General features: G+C 45.7%; 1 protein-coding gene across 2 annotated transcripts in view; it reads right to left on the reverse strand.

Moving 5' to 3' along the window:
- Window positions 1–19,843, reverse strand: part of WBP1L (WW domain binding protein 1 like) — a 61,404-nt gene that overhangs the window by 12,454 nt on the left and 29,107 nt on the right. For both annotated transcript variants that reach the window (XM_004749364.3, XM_004749365.3), the window contains exon 2: window positions 3,659–3,761. In XM_004749364.3, coding sequence (XP_004749421.1) covers window positions 3,659–3,761 — 103 coding nt within the window. The remainder of the gene's footprint in view (window positions 1–3,658; window positions 3,762–19,843) is intronic.

Genomic DNA, 19,843 nt, shown 5'->3' on the forward strand with positions numbered 1-19,843 from the left:
TTAAATCCTATGCACCCTTTAGCGCCCACTTCAGATGCCACCTCTTCCATGCAGCCTGCCTACACCCTGCCTAGCCAAAGCAAACTGTCCTTCTGAACATTCACAGAAGTTCTGGCGCATATATTCCACTCTCTACTTTGTCTCACCAGTGGGGCATCTTGTCTTATCTCCTCTCTCTGCTAGGGGTCTCTCTGTTGATGGCAAGGATTATGCCTCTCTACAGTTTATGCCTCTCTTGCGGTTTTTCAGAACCGCAAATTCATAGGTCCACCTCACACCTACTGAATAAAAAACTGCAAACAGGACCCAAAGATCCATGTTTTAATAAGCCCTCCAGGAAATTCAGAGGCTTGCCAAATTTTGAGAACCCCCTGGAATAAGGGTTTACTGAATGAATAAATGATTGAATAATGAATTAAAGGACAAGTACCATAAAAATGTATGGGATGGGGTGCCTGGGTAGCTCAGTGGGTTAAGCCTGTGCCTTCGGCTCAGGTCATGATCTCAGGGTCCTAGGATCAAGCCCGACATCAGGCTCTCTGCTCAGCAGGGAGCCTGCTTTCCACTCTCGCTCTCTGCCTGCCTCTCTGCCTACTTGTGATTTCTCTCTCTCTGTCAAATAAATAAATAAAATCTTTTTTAAAAATTTTTAAAAGTTAAAAACATGTATGGGATAACAGTAATGATGATGACCAGCTCTGATAGCCTCAGTGATAAAGCAGGACCTTTGCTTCCCATCTGACGCAGGCCCGGGAATGACTACTGCATTGGTTATGCTAAAAAGACATGGAGAAAGGGAGTCTGGGTAAGTGGTGCGTGTGCATGTGCATGCGCATGCCCGTGTGAGAAAGTCTTCAGTCTACAGAAGACTCAGCACCATAGAGGTGAGCAGGCTGGTGGAAATGTCTTTTTTGCTTTTATCCCCCGAGGCCATCTCTGTAGGCAACTGTGGTTAAAGAGGTACTCTGACAGAAACTCTGCCAAGGATTTCCTGGCAGAGACTTTATTTTCTTCCAAAGGAAAGAAACAGAAAGAGTAACGCAAAGCCCATTATTTTCACATGTCAGGCAAAGTTTAGAGACAATTTGAGGGAAATGGGTTCAAAGTGACCAAAATTCAGTTCTGATAAGAACTGAAGGGGCTGGGGCGCCTGGGTGGCTCAGTGGGTTAAAGCCTCTGCCTTCTGCTCAGGTCATGATCCCAGGGTCCTGGGATCGAGCCCCTCATTGGGCTCTCTGCTCAGTGGGGAGCCTGCTTTCCCCTCTCTCTCTGCCTGCCTCTCTGCCTACTTGTGATCTCTGTCTGTCAAATAAATAAATAAAATCTTCAAAAAAAAAGAAATGAAGGGGCTTATCCCAACACTCATCTTCCCTCCTATCTGGCAGAGGTCAAGACCCTGAGGCAGGAGGAAAACCAAAGAATTCCGGAGTGGGGCAGAACACTCGCTGGGCATCTCCTGACCAAGAACCCATTTCTGGGCACCAGTGAGGACAGTTTTGCTTTGACAATGTCCGTCCCTCCAGAACTTGGAAAGCATGGTCCACCTCACAGAATGGCGAGTCTTTCCTCCTCATCCAGACTCTGTTCTCTGGCCTCCTCCTTTCCCTGAGTGATCACAACCAGAGAGAGAATTAGCCACCCAACAGCTCCTCCTCTGGCTTTCTTTAAGCCCTTGGGTGAAGTGCCTGGTTCTCAGGCCGCCTCCCTGCCATCTAGGTCTTCAAGGCCCCGCTGCCCCGCCCCGCCCCTGCCCCGGCGACGGTGACCCAATTCTGGTGGCTACTGAGCCTCTGCCAAAAGCCCAGGAGGCTCTGTCAATCTGAGACGAGGCCATCCGCGACACCATGTTTTTGCAACTGATGCCGCCTGGGCTGGGCCCCAGAAAAACCAACCGCAGCTCTGTGGCTTTCGGGCAGCCCAGCTTCGACTTTTGTTTTAACAAGGGGTGGGAGGGAGAATTGGAGCCCTGCAGTTATCTGCATCTAAAAACATTTAAACACAGTCTGTTCACCTGCTTGGCACTTTGTGTCCTCTAGGAAGTCCCTCCACCTGACCGCTTCTAAAACAGCAACAATCCTGGGTTGCTTACATTCACGGAGGACTGGTATAGACACCCCAAGCCCTGTCTTCTCCTTGCAAAGGGACTGTACACTTGACTGCCCCTGGATTCCTTGGAAAGGCAGACGAGCCAGTCCTCAGTCCTCGAAAGGGAAGGATAAGGAGGAGGAGAAGTCCTTTTTGGAGGAACCATTCCCACTGGCTATAAGATACATTTACATGCAGAGGGACAGACTGCACAGCCAAGAGTCTAATTTCCTTTCCATACCAAACAATAGCCCTTCCAGCTGCCTACTGAGCACATCACCAGTGTGCAGGGAGTGGGGAGATCAGAGAGAAAAGGGGAGAAAGGACAAGGACGACGGGGCCAGGAAAGACACACTTCGACGAACCAGCTCAGTTTGTTTCCAAATGGAGGGAGTGATGAGGGCTTAGAACTATCTAGGGAAAGAGGCTACCATTTCTCCTCTCTACAGACAGGTGTGAGAACCAGCGTGCTGCTGGTCACCTGGGGACTCTCTGACCTAAGGATTCTCCTGTCCTCCCATTCCTTGTCCAGCATTCTGTGGGATCTCATCCAAGCTTCGAGAAGATTAGAATACAAAGCAAGTTAGTGAACTCCTTGAACCTGGCTGGCTCCCTGAAGACTATGCTGATGTCACCACCCTTGTGCAAGTCTGAAGGTGCATGTTCATGGCCTCAACCAAACCAGTGGTGAGATGAGGACTGTTTCCACACAGCAGTTAGCTGAGAGTAACAGGGGGAGATACACCAGGAAAGCAAACCTCCAGACATGTCAGCTTGAGCACTGGGGAAGAAACAGAGGGGGCTAAACCTCTATAGTCTCCCTCGCTCCAGGAGGGCTCCGTGAGCAGGGACTTAGGGGAAGGTGATCCCTCTGACAGGGACCAGAAACAGAGGCAGCGCCTTGATGCTCTGTAGGAAATTCTGGAAGCCCTTAATGTTCTTACAAGAAAATGGCATTTCAGCTATTTACAAAGACTAGTCTAGCATTCACAGTGGCTTGGCTGCTGTGATCTCTCTTTGCAAAGATGGCAAAGCCTGGGTGTCTGGCCTGGCCCAGGGAAGGATGGGAGTTGTCACTGCTCAGCACACACTGGAGGGGGCATCAGAGGGAAGCCCAGGCAGGAGCTTTCTCAGCAGACAGGGTAACTACAGCCTCTTCAGAAGACTCAGACCATATTCGTTAGCAGACCCCCCCCTTTTTTTTTAAGATTTTATTTATTTATTTGACAGACAGAGATCATAAGTAGGCAGAGAGGCAGGCAGAGAGAGACAGAAGAGAAGGAAGCAGGCTCCCTGCTGAGGAGAGAGACTGATGTGGGGTTCCATCCCAGAACCCTGCGATCATGACCAGAGCCGAAGGCAGAGGCCACCCAGGCACCCCCATATTCTTCAGTCTTTAGCCCATGAGCACTCCTTCTCTACAGAGCAGCTGCTTCCAGACCCAGCAACAGATTTGACTCACAACCTGTCCCGGAGAGGAGAAAAGGTGCCCAGCCCACTGCTTCCCAATGAGCAGAGCCAATAACCGGTAGGACCCTGGGGTGCCGAGACCCCCGGGGGGGCAAGGACTTACACCAGAGTTCATAGTAGTAGTTGCAGCACTGAGACTGTCCACAGCAGTGTCCTGTGTCACAAATGTAGCTCTGATTGTTGGTACCCACACAGGTTTCCTTATCCTTAAAAAAAAAATAAAAATAAAAAATTAGCATATGAAACTACGGCTTTTATTATGTTTTTTAAAGATTTTCTTTATTTATTTGAGAGAGAAAGAGTGAGAGAGAGCATGAGAGGGGAGAAGGTCAGAGGGAGAAGCAGACTCCCCATGGAGCTGGGAGCCCGACCCGGGTCTTGATCCCAGGACTCAAGGATCATGACCTAGGCCAAAGGCAGTCGCTTAACCAACTGAGCCACCCAGGCGCCCGAAACTATAGCTTTTAAACGCCACTTTTCCTCTCATCCCTTTCTTGCTGGTTATCTGCCCACCCTTCACCAAGACGGTCCAAACCAATGTTCATTCCGTGAAGGAAAAAAAAAAAAAAATTTGAACCCAAAACAACAGCAGATTAAAGAAAACAACAAAGGTTCATGAAAGGGGGAAGAGGATTCCGCACACAAAGACGACTGGTAAGAGCAAAGTTTTCTTCAGACAGGAAACAGATGCCTCACTTTCTTTATGGCCAAGCAGAAACACTCCATGCCCCGGTGTTCCACTCAGCCGGTAAAAAGATGCTGGTTCCCGTGTAATTAGCAGTACGCTTTAAATAAAACCAGCTTTTCTGTGAAAGTTCCTGGAACAATTAACGCAGTACATATTCTAGGATTAGCATTGAGTCAGTCTTCCTGTCCTTCAAAACACACACTGGTCAAGGTGAATTACAGTGTGATTCCAAAGAGGGCCAAGATAACTTGCCAGCCAAATTCTTCACTCTTAAGAAAAGGGGCGAACTGCCCAGCTGACCTCATCTGATCTCAATTTGCTAGATAATTTTTTGCTTATCAAATGATCTTGACTGAACCTAGGATTCACACTGTGCCTTGTCAGGGACAGTTCCAGAACGGGCACTGCTGAGTAACCGCCCCCACAGTCCGCTAAATTCTATTCACACCCCTGGGGGGGATGAGGGTGGGGGGTGAAGACGTCTTTCGACATTTCACATTTAAGAAATGAGATAGCCCACCGGCCAACCTGAACTTCAGCCCCAGGTGTACTGTGGACCCCACCATGTTCGCTGAGACCTCTAAGTCAAGAGCTCCATCTGGCTTTCAATGTTTATTCTAAGCCAAAAACACTAATCCATTTACTGGACGTGCTGTCTTTGTGCCAAGCACTGTGTTGGGGTATGTGGGATAAAAAGATGAATAAGTCATTGTCCGCACCCTCAAGAAGCCTGGGGCTAAGAAACAGGGGTGAGGGGGGAGCAAAAACAAAAAAACCCTGCTCAGCAGAGAAACTAAAACCACAGCATTGTATTTGCTGCTACTCAGGCTGACCCTGCCCACAGCGTACATCCGGGCGGACGCCTGCCAGTGGAAACTTAAGTCACACGGTCAGTTCCTCCTCTCTGGGCCTTGCTTTACACTCCACTGTCTACTTGGCCAAGGGTATAAACAAGGCACTCCAGCAACCAGCTACAGGGCTAAGGCTGGGCAGAGACCGTTCAGGTGCCTGACGTCACAGAGAGAGGACAAGGTAGAGGGCACAGCTAAAGACCAGAACCTGGGCTCAGTGCCCGTCTCCGCCACACAGGCTCAGGTGTTTCCTGGTCTTTAAGGGCCTTATGGCCTTGTGGAAAGGGATTTGGGAAGAAGGAAACACGGTAAAGGTGTCTGAAAGCTCTGACAGTGAGGGTTTCACAACACTACCAACAGAGTTCCCCCCATCTCTGCCTTCCCACGTCCACTGTAAGCACGAAGGAGGTGCCGGGCAGTAGGGGGAGGGCTTGCGGGAGAGGGGAGGCCTGCCCCATCGGAGGTCTCCTCTGAGGCCTGGTGCACGTGGAGAAAGCAGATCTGGGCTCAATTCTTTTGCTAGAACACACCCTCCCTGACTTCAGAGCAAAACACTGCTTTCATAAGGACATCAAAAAGTTTCTCCCAAGTTTACCAGGCCCCGAAATGCCATTCTTTTGGCACTGACTCTCAAGAGCACAGTTCAAAGTGTCCACATAGTTTCTAAAAGGGGCTGTGCTGCCTACACTCCAACACATGAAAGAATCCAGTGACACTTCTGCCTCGGGGAAATTCGCCAGATGAGGTCCAGGCTCTGAACACAGGGCAGCCAACTGGTCCTAAGTGAAGCGTGGAATGGAACGCGTTTGAAATCTAAACAAGTGGTATCCTCATGACCCTACTGGTGTCAGCTTTTCTCTCAACTTTTCCATCCCCTGGCACAGAAGTCTGGTCTACACAGTCCCGCTCTTTTTCCCATCTCTGCCTCCACTTCCCTAGGGAGAGCTGAACTCCAGAAGCATTATTTAATCCAGTGTTCCTCAAACGCTTGTACCCAGTAAATCTCGACCCCTGTTCTTCTTCCCCTGCCCCTCGACAGAGTACGCAGACTGCCTGGTGATGGAAACTGTTGTTCTCTGTCACAGGAGGAAGGAAAGCAGGTGGGCGGTTAAGGAAGACAAAAAGTAGACTCATGCACCTTTAGCAAGGAAGGAATGTTGGAGCAGGAGGGTAAGTGAGATGTGAGTCCCAAGGTAAGTTCCTCCAGAAATCTGCCTGTAGGAAAGGAAAATCCCGGAGCCTAGGGTTTGGCCCTGGATCTCTTGGGTTTGGTCTTCACTACAGAGAACTAGGACCTGGACACAAGGGCCCTAGGAGGAGTTAAAGATGCTTTACCATGTCTCCTTCAACCCTAAGTCTTTATTAGCCTACCCACCTCCCAACCCCTTCCACAGCAGCCTTGGGTCAACATAAGGGCTCCTGAAATCTGTCTCCTCTCACTCAAAGAGACAGCAAAGAAAAGCGGTGTGCAAATGCTGCCTGGTGCTCTTCCAGCCTTCTCTGGAGGGAAGGAGCTAATCCCGGATCACCCAGAAGACTCTCAAAGACCTCCAAGACCAATGTGAGGAAGACACAGGTTAAGAGTCAGGTTGAGAGTCCGGGTCTAAAGCACAGGTCTCACACTGGGCTAATTGAATTAACTGTGTGAACTTGGGTCAGTTACTTAACTTCTATGAGCTCTTAATATCAATGTTATACTGTGAACCATTATTGCTGGGCATGAAAGACCATCTAAACAGCCCTTTGCATTCACTTAGAACTATTTCGGAAGAGTCAAGTTCACTGACAATGTGGATTGCTCCAGACACATGAAGAACAGAAAAAGAACCGGAGAGAATGGAATGGATAAAGTTCAAATATGAAATATTCTCAGCACCTTTTAGGAAGGTGATTATTCTCTGCCTTGCCTCCAAGCATCTTCAAGCACTTTACACACATTACGTTGTTCAGCCCAAGTCTTGAAGAGGGGGCAGTAAATATCCCTCCCACACCCTCTCCAGAAAGTGAACCAAGAAATGAATTGCACTCTCCCTATGGGCAGGAGCTCTGTCTCCTCACCTATCTCCCCCACTCCCAATACAAGCACGGGGTTTGGTGCATAATGGTTTGCTAACAAAACATTGGCTATTCAAGCTGGGGGTGAATAATGCAGCTTATGTGGACTGAGCACCTGTTATGCCAGGCACTGTTCTAAATGCCTTCATCTATTCCTTAATCTTAACTTGAAAGCAAGTTATGAAGTGGGCAGTCTCAGGGAATAGAGGCCAAGAGAGGCTGAGTAACTTGCCTAAGATCACACAGCTAGGGAGTGTTTCGAGCTCTTTCACTTGGCCCCAGAGCCTGGGCTTTTACTAGTAAGCTTTAGCTGCCTTGGTTGAGGTTACACTCCTTCAGCTTCTTTTTATACTTCAGTTGCAGTAAATTCCCTGAAAACCCCAAACCAAACAAAATCAACATTTGTCTTTGAAGGAAAAGATAAGGACACTGCCCTTGTGGAGCTCTTTGACTTTTTGGGAAGAGTAGCCTTCATCTCCTACTCAGAGAGGACGGGCAACGTGCTCAGGGCGCCTTCCTTTTTTGCTTGAAAGGTGGTTTATTCATATACTAATTTTTTGAAAAGCAGAATGCTGTTTCATCCCAGTGTGGAATGTGGCCACAACGGTCATGATTTCTGTCCTCATGGAGCTTGCAGTCTAGTGAAAGACTGATAAAGCAATCACACAGATAAAACTACAACTAGAAAGAGAAAAACACATGGTTTGGTAAGAGTTTACAAGAGATTAAGACCCAGGAGTTAGTCATGAAGTTGGTCCAGACAGCTTCTGTGACAAAGGTAACCTTGAATGGAGATCACCAACATGGCTGGAAAATTAGTAACCAGGGAAGAGGGATGGGGAGAACATTCTAGGTAAAGGAGAAGGTACAAGCAGAGACGTTTAACTAAAAGGACATTGCAGAAGAAGTAGGTAGGAAAGTTAGGTAAATGGGGACCCGTCTGTGCAGGGAGGTGATGAGATCAGATCTGCATTTTAAGGACAGCTCCTTCCCAGCAATGTTTTCATTTGCATAAAACTGCACAGCCAAAAAATTGTTAGAAATGTAGAACTTGTCATAAAGAAACCGTGTGAAACACGTGCTCTCATGCTGAGGTCTCTCATCTCAAGAACGATGGTGGCAATGACCATCAGCTGCCTCGTTTCTTATAGCTATGCGTCTTCAGCCCAGATTTCCCAGCGACTGGCTCTGAAATACAGGGCACACATGGTCCTCAAACAAAAAGCACAGGCACAAAGGAGAACCAAGACCAACACTGAACTAGAAAGAACATTTTTACAACGGAAAAGGATGAAGAGTATACCTTTTGCACATATGTAAAAAATCATCTCATCTCTTGGGGCAGCATCCACTGTGGGACCAACAGCACTTTCCTCAATAGTTTCCATCTCTTAGAGTTGCTGTTCTCAGCTAAGTCACTGTAAAGGTCAATTAATCAGTATAAGAACTTTCCAAGCACCAGCATAAAGAGAGACACTGGGCAGTAACGGTTCCCCAAGGATGGTTTTAATTTGCCAATTTATGGGGTTGGAAAACCCTGCTAGTAACTGGCAACAGCATCTTCATGTCCTTAGGAAAGCACCGAAGTTTTAAAGTCTGAAACTAAAAAATAGGAAAACTGAAATTGTTCACAGGTGTTAAAGCACAGGACACTATCTTGGCTACAGGGTATGAATGAGTTGGGAGAACTACTTTTGGCTTTCCCTACACGGAGAAGGAACAGTTTCTTTCTTTAAGATTTTAGTTCTTCATTTGAGAGAAAGAGAGTGAGAGAGAATGAGCACGATTTGGGGGAGTGGCAGAGGGAGAAGCAGACTCCCCACTGAGCAGAGAGCCTGATGTGGGGCCCAGATCCCAGGACCATGGGATCATGACCTGAGCCAAAGGCAGATGCTTAACCAACTGAGCCACTGGTGTCCTGAGAAGCAACAATTTCTAATCAAAATGTCCAATTCCACAAATTAAAGAACAAATATGTATTGATATCCCTCCCCACATGCCAGGCACTGTGCTAGATGCTATAGCTGCAGCAATGAGCAAGGGATTCTGGGAGAAGAGATCCTGCTTCCATGGCAGGAGAGCTAGGTTGGTAACTTTAAAAATTCTTCTTTGTCAAAACTCCTATAAATAGTGGCTTTATAACAATATCCTTTTAATTACACAGCTGAGCTAGCAAGAAAGTAAGGAAAAGCCCAAGGGCTCATAAATGTTGGGGGAAACTAGAAAGTAAAGTGGTAAATGAGGTCAGGCTTTTTCAGTTGCCCTGGAAAAGGAGGCTGTTTATTGCTCTTGGGCCCACCTGAAAACAAGGAAATTGGAAACTGGAAATGACATATACAATTGGAAATGATATATTCAATGACAACCCTCAAAAAGACAGAGAAGGCTAGGAAAAAATTAGCCTGTTGGCACATGGTGACAATAAGAAACCTCTAAACTGAGAGGGAAAAAAACCATCTGCTTTAATAGTCCACAACCATAGGTCTTTCCATAAGCTAATTTGAGATCTGAATTGTAGTACTACATGGTCTAAAAATCCTCAAGGCAAAAACTGAACACAAAAAGTGGTTTCAGGCTTGCAATGACCCTGTGATATCTGGCAAAAGAAATACAAAACTCTGAGGAGACCTACCCTCAATCAGGATACTGATTCCAATAAATAAAGCTCTGTTGAAGATGAGCTCACAACAGGAAAATACAAAAACTTATGCAGAAATAAGTCATGGTGAACAAGACTTGGGAAATTCAATGAAAGCAGGTTAAGACTCTTGGAAAAAAACTTAATAAAACGATCAGATAAGCTATAATATATAAATGTGTATCAAATTATTGAAACCAAAAAGAAAGAATACAAAATATGAGACATGAACATACTGAAGAAAACAGCGACTGAGCAGATTGGGGGGAAAATGTATAGAAAAATCATTATTGAAATTTAGAAACTCGAAAGATTGGTTACACAGAGATCAGACCAAGTTAAAGAGAGAATTGTTGAACTGGGACACAGATCTGAGAAAATTACTCAGCAAAGGGCTTATACCAATTAAAAGACATAGGAATGGAAAATGAGAATAAGAAGAAGAATATAGAAGAGATGTGATATTTAAAGAGACAGCTGAAAATTTCCCAGAGCTGATTAAAGATGTGGAATTTTCAGACAATAATAATAAACTCATACAGGGGCACACTGTTTGAAACTACAGAACAACACCCAATGATCCTAAACATGTTCAAGTGGGGAAGACTGAAAATTAACATTAAAATAGTAATAATCTCTATGAAAATATAAAACAGGATAATAGGACAAAAGGTTTTTTTTTTTTTAAGATTTATTTATTTGACAGAGATCACAAGTAGGCAGAGAAGCAGGCAGAGAGAGAGAGAGAGAAGGAAGCAGGCTCCCTGCTGAGCAGGGAACCCGATGTGGGGCTCGATCCCAGGATCCTGGGATCATGACCTGAGCTGAAGGCAGAGGCTTTAACCAACTGAGCCACTCAGGCGCCCAAGGACGAGAGATTTTAGATGGAACAGTCAGGAAAGGCCTCCCTGGGAAGGGGAAGGTGACATGAGTGGAGCTCTGAGTGATGAGAAGGAGCCAGATTAAGGAGACTGTAGGAACAGTGTTCCAGGCAGAGGGAATGTCAAGGGCAGGCAAAGATACCAATACAGGAATGAGCTTGGTGTGCTCCAGGAAAAGAAAGAAGGCTAGTGTGGCTGAGTACACCGAATCTCAGGGAGAGTAGTATGAAAACAATCACTAAGAATTTGGAAGAGGCCACGCCTCGTACACCTTGCGTAACAGTTAAAACATAGTGACTTACAAATTCATTGTTGGCTCTAATGTTGCCGGATATATGAATAATACCAAAATATTTTTGCAACTCTAAGATTACGTTTCAACTTGGGACTCCCCCCCTCTCTTTTTTTATCTTCTTGCTTTGTGACTGCTACTACAAATAAGTAACAAGAGCAACTCTCCTTCCAGTCTTGAACCAGGAATGGCTTTCCAGAAAGTAGACCAAATTCTAGCACTATATATCTACTGAACCAGAGTGCTATCTGATTTTGTAATACTCTATAACCAAAGGGCTTCATAAACCAGATAAATCTGAAATGGCTAAATGAGAAAAGATAGCAAGCAACCTTAATTTAGAATCAGCTACTTTCTATCCTTAGAATCTTCCAATTCTGAAAATGCAGCACTTTCAGTCCCAGGTTCTTAAAAAAAAAAAAAAAAAAATTGTAGGGACACCTGGGTGGCTCAAGTGGGTTAAAGCCTCTGCCTTCGGCTCAGGTTATGGTCTCAGGGTCCTGATGCGAGAGCCCCGAATCCTAACACTATTGGGCTCTCTGCTCAGCAGGGAGCCTGCTTCCCTTTCTCTCTCTGCCTGCCTCTCTGCCTACTTGTGATCTCTATCAAATAAATAAATAAAATCTTTTTAAAAAAATCTGTAGGTGATCATAAAAAACATTCTTTAAGTTTTTGTGGATTTACACCTGCATTTTTACAATAAGATAGTTAATATCAGTTTTTCCCTAATGCTAATGATTTTAAGCTGTTTGAAGGACTGAGGGAAGTAAGTAGATTTGTTCAAGGGCACACATTTTGAATTGGATGTAAAAAGATTACAGAGAGTTGGGGGGTGAAGGAAACTAAATTCAGGTAGAGAGAAACGATCCAGCAGGAGTCCTAAACTATTGTTTCCTACAGGTTCATCTAATCTCCCTTTTTATTTATGATAGGGAGTGTCGCATACTACTTTTGTATCCTTCACAATATAAACTATACATGACAATTACTCCTTTAATCTTTCTTACCTAAAAGAGCTCTGTTTCATCCTTTCTGATAAAGGGCAAGTCATTGCTAAATTAACCAAGACTCTGCTTTCTATGCACTGGGATATTAGGAATGAATTTTTATGCTGTTTGGTTGAGTTCAGTAATTTTCCTAGAGGACAGTCAGGCAGGCAGTTTCCCCTAAACAAGCCAATAAATCTAATCTGATAAGATTCAGCCTCATCCCTCACATATGATAGCATGTTTTACCCCTAGGAGCTCTAGCCTCCAGTTCCCTGGGCTAGAGAATACCCAGTCTCCCTCCCTCTAGGGGTGAAGTACCTCGTAGGGTAAAGCCAAAGACTGAAGCCAGTAACACTGGAGAAAAGTCTAAAACCAATGCAGGCAGCTGCAGCTTCAGGATGTGTGTACTGTGGAAGGGGAGTCCCGGGGACCCCTGCTGTGGCAGCGGCAAGGGTCCATTGACTTCTGCCTATGAGAGTCTCATGGAACAATTCTGTCTGGGGACTCTCAAAGATTGGTATACCCCACGGGGTGAGGAAGGGCAACAGTGAATCAGAATCAATCATGGCATCCCACAAACAGTGAATTTGCCCCAAGGAAGCAATGAACACACTTTGATAATAAACACAACAAAATAGAGACATGTTTCCGGAAGTATGGTCCGTGGGCCCAAAAATCACCCGGTGTATTTAAGAATGTAGGTTAAGAACTTCTATGGCGGGGACGCCTGGGTGTCTCAGTTGGTTAAGCAACTGCCTTCAGCTCAGGTCATGAGATGAGCTCCTGCATCGGGCTCCCTGCTCCGCAGGGAGTCTGCTTCTCCCTCTGACCCTCCCACTTCTCATGCTCTCTCTCTCTCTCATTCTCTCTCACAAATAAATAAAATCTTAAAAAAAAAAAAAAAAAAAAGAACTTTCACAGGTTCGGCTTACATATACTGAAGTTTGAGAACCACCGCCCTAGATTTATAAAAACGTACAATATACATAGTGCCTCCCTCTAAAAGTGGAATGCTCTAATATTCTTTTTCTAGAATCCCAAACATATCCCAAAAGTTACCCCTAAGAGTAGCCACTTAGAATCAAGGCCTATACAATGAGTCAAATGCTTTCTGCTTCACTTCATTAAAAAGTACATGTAATAGATCATAAACATACACTTAAAAAAAAAAAAAAACAAGACAGGGGGCGCCTGGGTGGCTCAGTGGGTTAAAGCCTCTGCCTTCGGCTCAGGTCATGATCCCAGGGTCCTGGGATCGAGCCCTGCATCGGGCTCTCTGCTCAGCAGGAAGCCTGCTTCCCTTCCTCTCTCTCTGCCTGCCTATCTGCCTACTTGTGATCTCTGTCTGTCGATTGATTAAATAAAAATCTTTAAAAAAAAAAAAACAAGTCAGGTACACTTGTACCCACACTAGTACTGCTGCATTGCAAACTGGATCCTCATTAAACAGCCCCCAAACAGAGCAGCCAAAAAAAAAAAAAAATTAAAATCCATTTCCTGTGTTACCCTTAGGAACCTGAATAACAAACTCAGAAAAAGCCACTTGACCCTGGTAGGAAAATCCCAGAGCACAGATCGGAAGTTGCAACATATTCCATGGTTTTATTAAAGGCTACTCGTTGATGTCTTTGCACATGCAGACCTGTGAGGTCTTGCTGGCTACAGCAGGTCTGGACAATGGGTAAATGTGCCATTCTTTAACCCCTGGACACTTAGAAGGAAAAGCAGTCCTGCCTCTAGGTATCCCCAGCAATCCCTCATCACTGGCCTCTTCTCCCCCAGAATAAATGCACTGAGAAGTACGGCATCTTCAGCAAGGGCCAGTGCAGAGAGCTAAGGGGCAAGATATCACCACTCAACAGAGCAGGTGACACTCAGGCAGAGAAGGAGGGCGATTCAACCGACTATCATGTGGTTATAGTTGGTCCCATGAGGGCAGGTTCTTTCCTTCCTAATTGTATCACCGTGTCTCCTGCCTGAAAGCAGGGATTGCCAACTGGTGGCCCTCAGACCACAATAGGCCCACTAATGAGTTCTATGCCCACATGGTAACTTTGTTTTTCAACTTTTTTTTTAAGATTTTATTTATTTATTTGAGAGAGAGACAGTGAGAGAGAGCATGAGAGAGGAGAAGGTCAGAGGGAGAAGCAGACTCCCCATAGAGCAGGGAGCCCGATGCGGGACTCGATCCCAGGACTCTGGGATCATGACCTGAGCTGAAGGCAGTCGCCCAACCAACTGAGCCACCCAGATGCCCTGTTCTTCAATTTTTTAAAATGATTTATTTATTTATTCATTAAAGAAAGAGCAAGAGAGGGGCGCCTGGGTGGCTCAGTGGTTTAAGCCGCTGCCTTCGGCTCAGGTCATGATCTCAGGGTCCTGGGATCGAGTCCCGCATCGGGCTCTCTGCTCAGCGGGGAGCCTGCTTCCCTCTCTCTCTCTCTGCCTGCCTCTCCATCTACTTGTGATTTCTCTCTGTCAAATAAATAAATAAAATCTTTAAAAAAAAAAAAGAAAGAAAGAAAGAAAGAAAGAGCAAGAGACAGGGAGGGAGGGGGCAGAGGGAAAGGGAGAGAGAGAATCCCAAGCAGATTCCCCACCAACTGCGGAGCCCAACATGGGGCTCAATACCAGACTCTGAGATCATGACCTGAGCCAAAATCAAGAGTCAGACACTTAACTGACTGAGCCACCCAGGCACCTTTGTTTTTCAATTTTTTTTAAAAATGGAATCAACGGGGGCACCTGGGTGGTGTGGTCAGTTAAGTGACCAACTCTTGGTTTTAGCTCAGGTCCTGATCTCAGGACTGTGAGATGGAATCCTGCTCAGGCTCTGTGCTCAGTGCAGAGTCTGCTTAACTCTCTCTCTCTCTCCCTCTGTCCCGCCCATTCACTTATACCCTCTCTATCTGTCTCTCTCTAAAACAAATAAACCTTTAAAAATAAAAATGGAATTAATGGTCATTTTTTTTTAAACCAGCAAAACCAGGTTTATTCAAGCAGAGTGGAAAATTATAACTCAAGACAAGCAAGCTACAGCAGAGCCCCTGGCAAGCCCCTAGCTGTCAACATTTTCAAACAAAAAGGAATCATACAGAAATCAGATTTCCAGCTTCTCGCAAATTCCAGGCCCACATTCCCTTAGCAGCATATCAGGCTGGCTCACAGATGTACACAGGCTCTGGCCTCACCTCACACACCACCCACCCCCACCAACAATCCCTGCTGTCCACGAAGTCCATCTGCTTCACTCAAGCTGTCACGGCCTGGCTCCTGTGGGCATCTGATTAGCTCCTCCTGCTCTCAAGTTCAGTAACAGACGTCCATGCCCTCACCTTGAGGTTAAGGCGAGCTGCAGAGACCCAAACATCAACAGCAGACGTGCACCTTCCGTACTGGGGCTCAAGCAACACACTGCACAAGACATGTAAACAGAGACCGGACAAAGAGGAGGGCCCCTCTTCGCTGCACGAGAGGAACAGCTCTGGACAATCTGGAAAACAAACCTCTTGCCACAACACTCAACAGGCTGCAGAAAACCCAGTTCTTCCCAGGATCTGTGTTTACCAAGCACTTGGCTGGGCATTTTCCCTTATGTTAAGTTTTTCCCACAGAAACCAAGGAAAGCAAGGCCCAGAGTGGCCAGACAGCTAGAACAAGTTGTCTAGACCTAAAGCCCAAATCGCACTGGAAAGTACTGAATGCTTAGGGGTTATCCTAAACTTTCATGCTAGATGCTGAGGGGCACAAAAATGACAGAGAAGATATGGACTTGGCCTTTGAGGAACCCTGTAACAACCAAATTGCTAGGCTAAAAAAAAAAAAAAAGTTGATGTTTCAGCTCTTGTTGCTGAAAATCTTCCTGAAATATTCAGGTTTATTGTGTGCCTTAATTAAGTACCATCTCATTAACAGGATTCATTCTTTTTTTAATGACTTATAACGTGGCAAAGCCTCAGGATCATAGTTTGGAGCACTGATGATAGGCACACGACACTCACTATTAAAGTAATATACATAAAACACACATTTATATAGGACTCTCAAGGTTTTCAAGCTTCTTTAATGGGCAGCCTCTCATTTGAACCTGCCAGCCAGCACCTGCAAGAAGTCAGAAGGGCTAGGACCCTCGTCTTACAGATAAGGAACTGCCATGTAGTCCAAGGCTAAGAATGACAGACTCCGGACGGTGGACGCCCTGGCCTTCTGACTTTGGGGTCAGTATTCTTTCTAGGACTGGGTTCTAGCTCATCAAAGTCTTTGCTAAATCTTAAAAATGGCTCTTGCTCAAATAAAATACTCACTTCTCTGCCTGGAAAGAAGTATGGCCTTCATAGATATCTGAAATATGGAAGGTACCTGTAGACTTATCACTGATATGCTTTAAAAGAGACTCACCATAGTTTCATTTGACAAAGAAGAGAACATGTGGGATCACAGAGATCATCCTTGCTTTAAGCAAAATTCTAAATTTAACCCCATTTTTTTTCTCAGAAGTTCCAGCCCACTGCAGCAGGCTTTGGTTGGGAGCAAAAGAAATAATAACAGGACTTGTCCTGCCTGCTGTCTGTCCGGAGAACCGTTCCAGAGATTTACTGCCAGTAAAAAGTTTGACACTGTTCAAGGAAACTATTTACTTCTACCTGGGACAAAGTGTCACAATAAAAATGGTCTCCCTGGGCATGTGATGTAATGGGCACCGGGTGTTATACAAGACTGATGAATCACAAACTCCACCTCTGAAGCTAGTAATCATTATATGTTAATTTATTGAATTTAAGTAAATTTTAAAAATAAAATGTATTTTGTAAACAACAACAACAAACTCCAATATCTATACTACAGAAACTTATTAGCACAGCATTAAGCAAAAATATAGTAGAAAAATGGAGTTACATATCAAAGATAATGCTCTTAATATTATGAGTAGTCTTTTCCATCTGTCTTGCATCAGGATACACACACTTTATTGTCCATACCCTGCCTATAAAGTTAGAAAAAATTACTAAGCTTATCACAAATTGATTGAATACTGCTAAATACTAGGGGTTCCTGGGTGGCTTAGTCAGTAAGCCCCTGTCTTTGGCTCAGATTGTCATCCCAGGGTCCTAGAATTGAGCCCCAAGCCAGGGTCCCTGGTCAGGGAGGAGTCTGCTTCTCCCTCTCCCTCTGCCCCTACCTCCCTGCTCGTACTCTTTTGCTCTAATAAATAGATACAGATAAATATAAAATAAAGGTCTCCCCAGTAACAGATACAAGATTTAAAAAAAAAAAAAAACTTCAGAATCCAGAGGCTATGTCTCCAAAGGACTCTGAGTAACTTAAAGAACTTTCTGAACTCTAAGACATGACATTTAGAGATGAAAGGAGGGGCGCCTGGGTGGCTCAGTCAGTTAAGCATCTGATTTTGGCTCAGGTCATGATCTCAGGGTCCCAGATCAGGTTCTGCATTCAGCAGGGAGTTCGCTTCTCCCTCTCTCTCTGCCCCTCTACCACCACCCCCGCCCCCATTCATGTTTGCTTGCTCTCTCTTTCTCTCAGGCTGTCTCTCAAATAAATGAATACAATCTTTAAAAAATATAAGGACTATGGGGCAGCTGGGTGGCTCAGTGGGTTAGAGCCTCTGTGTTCGTTCGGCTCAGGTCATGATCTCAGAGTCCTGGGATGGAGCCCTGCATCCAGCTCTCTGCTCAGCACGGAGCCTGCTTCCTCCCTCTCTCTCTGCCTGCCTCTCTGCCTACTTGTGATCTCTGTCTGTCAAATAAACAAATAAAATCTTTAAAAATATATATATATATATAGGGGCGTCTGGGTGGCTCAGTGTGTTAAATCCTCTGCCTTTGGCTCAGGTCATGGGGATCGAGCCCCACATCAGGCTCTCTGCTCAGCAGGGAGCCTGCTTCCTCCTCTCTCTCTGCCTGCCTCTCTGTCTACTTGTGATCTCTGTCTGTCAAATAAATAAACAAAATCTTTAAAAAAAATTAAAAAATATATATATAGAGAGAGAGAGAGATTAAAGGAGACACCTGATAACTTAGAAAAAGGGGAATTTACTACTTTATCAGAGATAGAGTACAACAGACCCAAGTCCCAGCAGTAGAGTAGGCACTTGGCTTAAAATATTGCCTGTTACTGAAATAATTGTAGCCTATTCTTTAAACTATATAAAGTTATTTAGGCACTACTGAGATCCCATCCTTCTGAAAGCGGGTATCCAGATTACTACTATGCAGAGTAAAGGATAAATTACCAGTTCTGGAAGGGCTGGATCTTAGCTACTGGCCATAAAAAATTAACTCCATATCTGCCCTTGACAAGACATAGTACCTGCTAATTAGGGGAAACCATGATGTTAAGATTCTAAATCTTTGGGTAGGTACTTAATACGTATTGCTTGGAAAGCAGCAGGAAGAAGTACACCTATTTTCCCTATATTCAAACATCTCAGTCCACTCTCCCTGAGACCTGTGACTTCTGTGACTGCTCCCTAAGCGGACTGGACACACCACGCATCAGTAAGACCAGCCATGAGTTTCTCTGCCTCAGCTCTACTGGGGGCCAGATAATTCTTTGTGTAGGATGTTCAGCACCATCCCGGGTCTCTACCCATTAGTGCTGGTAGCAACACCCCACCTCCCAGATTATGACAATCAACCACCTCCAAATACTGCCAAATGTCCCCCAGGTCAAGGGGCAAAATTGCCTGTAGTTTAGAACCACTGTTCCAGCCAAACCGCACTACATGATTTAGTGCAGAGTCGTGTTCTATCTGGTCTTGCTGCCTGATTGCCTCATGGGCCCTCCAATCATTCTGTGAATTCCCCAGGAGCAGAATGACGTCCATCTCCCAAGTGCACCTGCCCTAGCAAAGGATCAGACATGCAAAAATCTTCAGGAAAGTGCTGACCTGCTGACTGACCGTCGAAGAACCGGAGGGGCTAGTTCTGCCCCACGCTCCCCTGTGCTTCTCAGCTACAATAGAACAAGCAGTGGCCTGAGGGAAGCCTCCAAGAGTAAGACTGAGGCTGTGGTGATGTGATTTTGCATGACCACTGAGAGACCTGCCCATTGACCCAGCAATCAGAGCCGGGCCCATAAATCCAGGAGACGGAGAAGTGATAGCACGTTCTGTTTTTGCTGGCAGCTTGCCCTGGCCTATCCTGGGCCTTCCCACCACCCGCCAGAGCCACACCCAGAGGAGTGGGAGGTCACAGGTATTCACACCACTGTGTACATAACCCAGGATTTCCAAATCTCTGATGGAAACCACAGGATCAGATGGGCAGTATGCAAAACCAAGAATGACTACATGTCACAGGTCAGTGAAAGACCTTGAGAATGTGTGTGTTGAGCAAGAGAACCAAACAATAAAAATTTCCTGGCCTCCTTGATGCAATGCCCAAGGGAACTGATGTCTGATGTGCAACACGGACCCAGCAAGCTCCACGGCACTTTCAGGAAAAGAAGTCACTGTGCTCTACTTCAGCCATCCTCTGGGCATGGCTCCGTATTCCCTGAAATGCATACAGCTTTCAGCTTTCCCCTGCTGCCCTTCCTCTCTGAGTAAAAGAACAAGACAGCTCAAGCAAGTCACCTCCCAGGACTGAATCACCATTTCCAGCAACCAGCAGGGGATGCCCCAAAGGTCCAGAATTCAAGTTGAGTTGAGCCCAGCCCAGAGAAGCAATGGCTAGAGGCTACAGAGGCGTGCAGAAATGCCTAAAGCAAGTCGATGTGAGGAGCCCCTTTCAACCCACTAATTCTACAAATGAGCAAGAGTCAAGAAGTGCAAGGGGATGAGAACTAAGAAACTAGTATCTCGGGGCGCCTGGGTGGTTCAGTTGTTGGGCATCTGTCTTCAGCTCAGGTCACGATCCCTGCGTCCTGGGATTGA

Source organism: Mustela putorius, unplaced genomic scaffold (genome assembly GCF_011764305.1).
Source record: "Mustela putorius furo isolate JIRA1106 unplaced genomic scaffold, ASM1176430v1.1 tig00003909_pilon_pilon_pilon, whole genome shotgun sequence".
Lineage (NCBI taxonomy): Eukaryota > Metazoa > Chordata > Mammalia > Carnivora > Mustelidae > Mustela > Mustela putorius.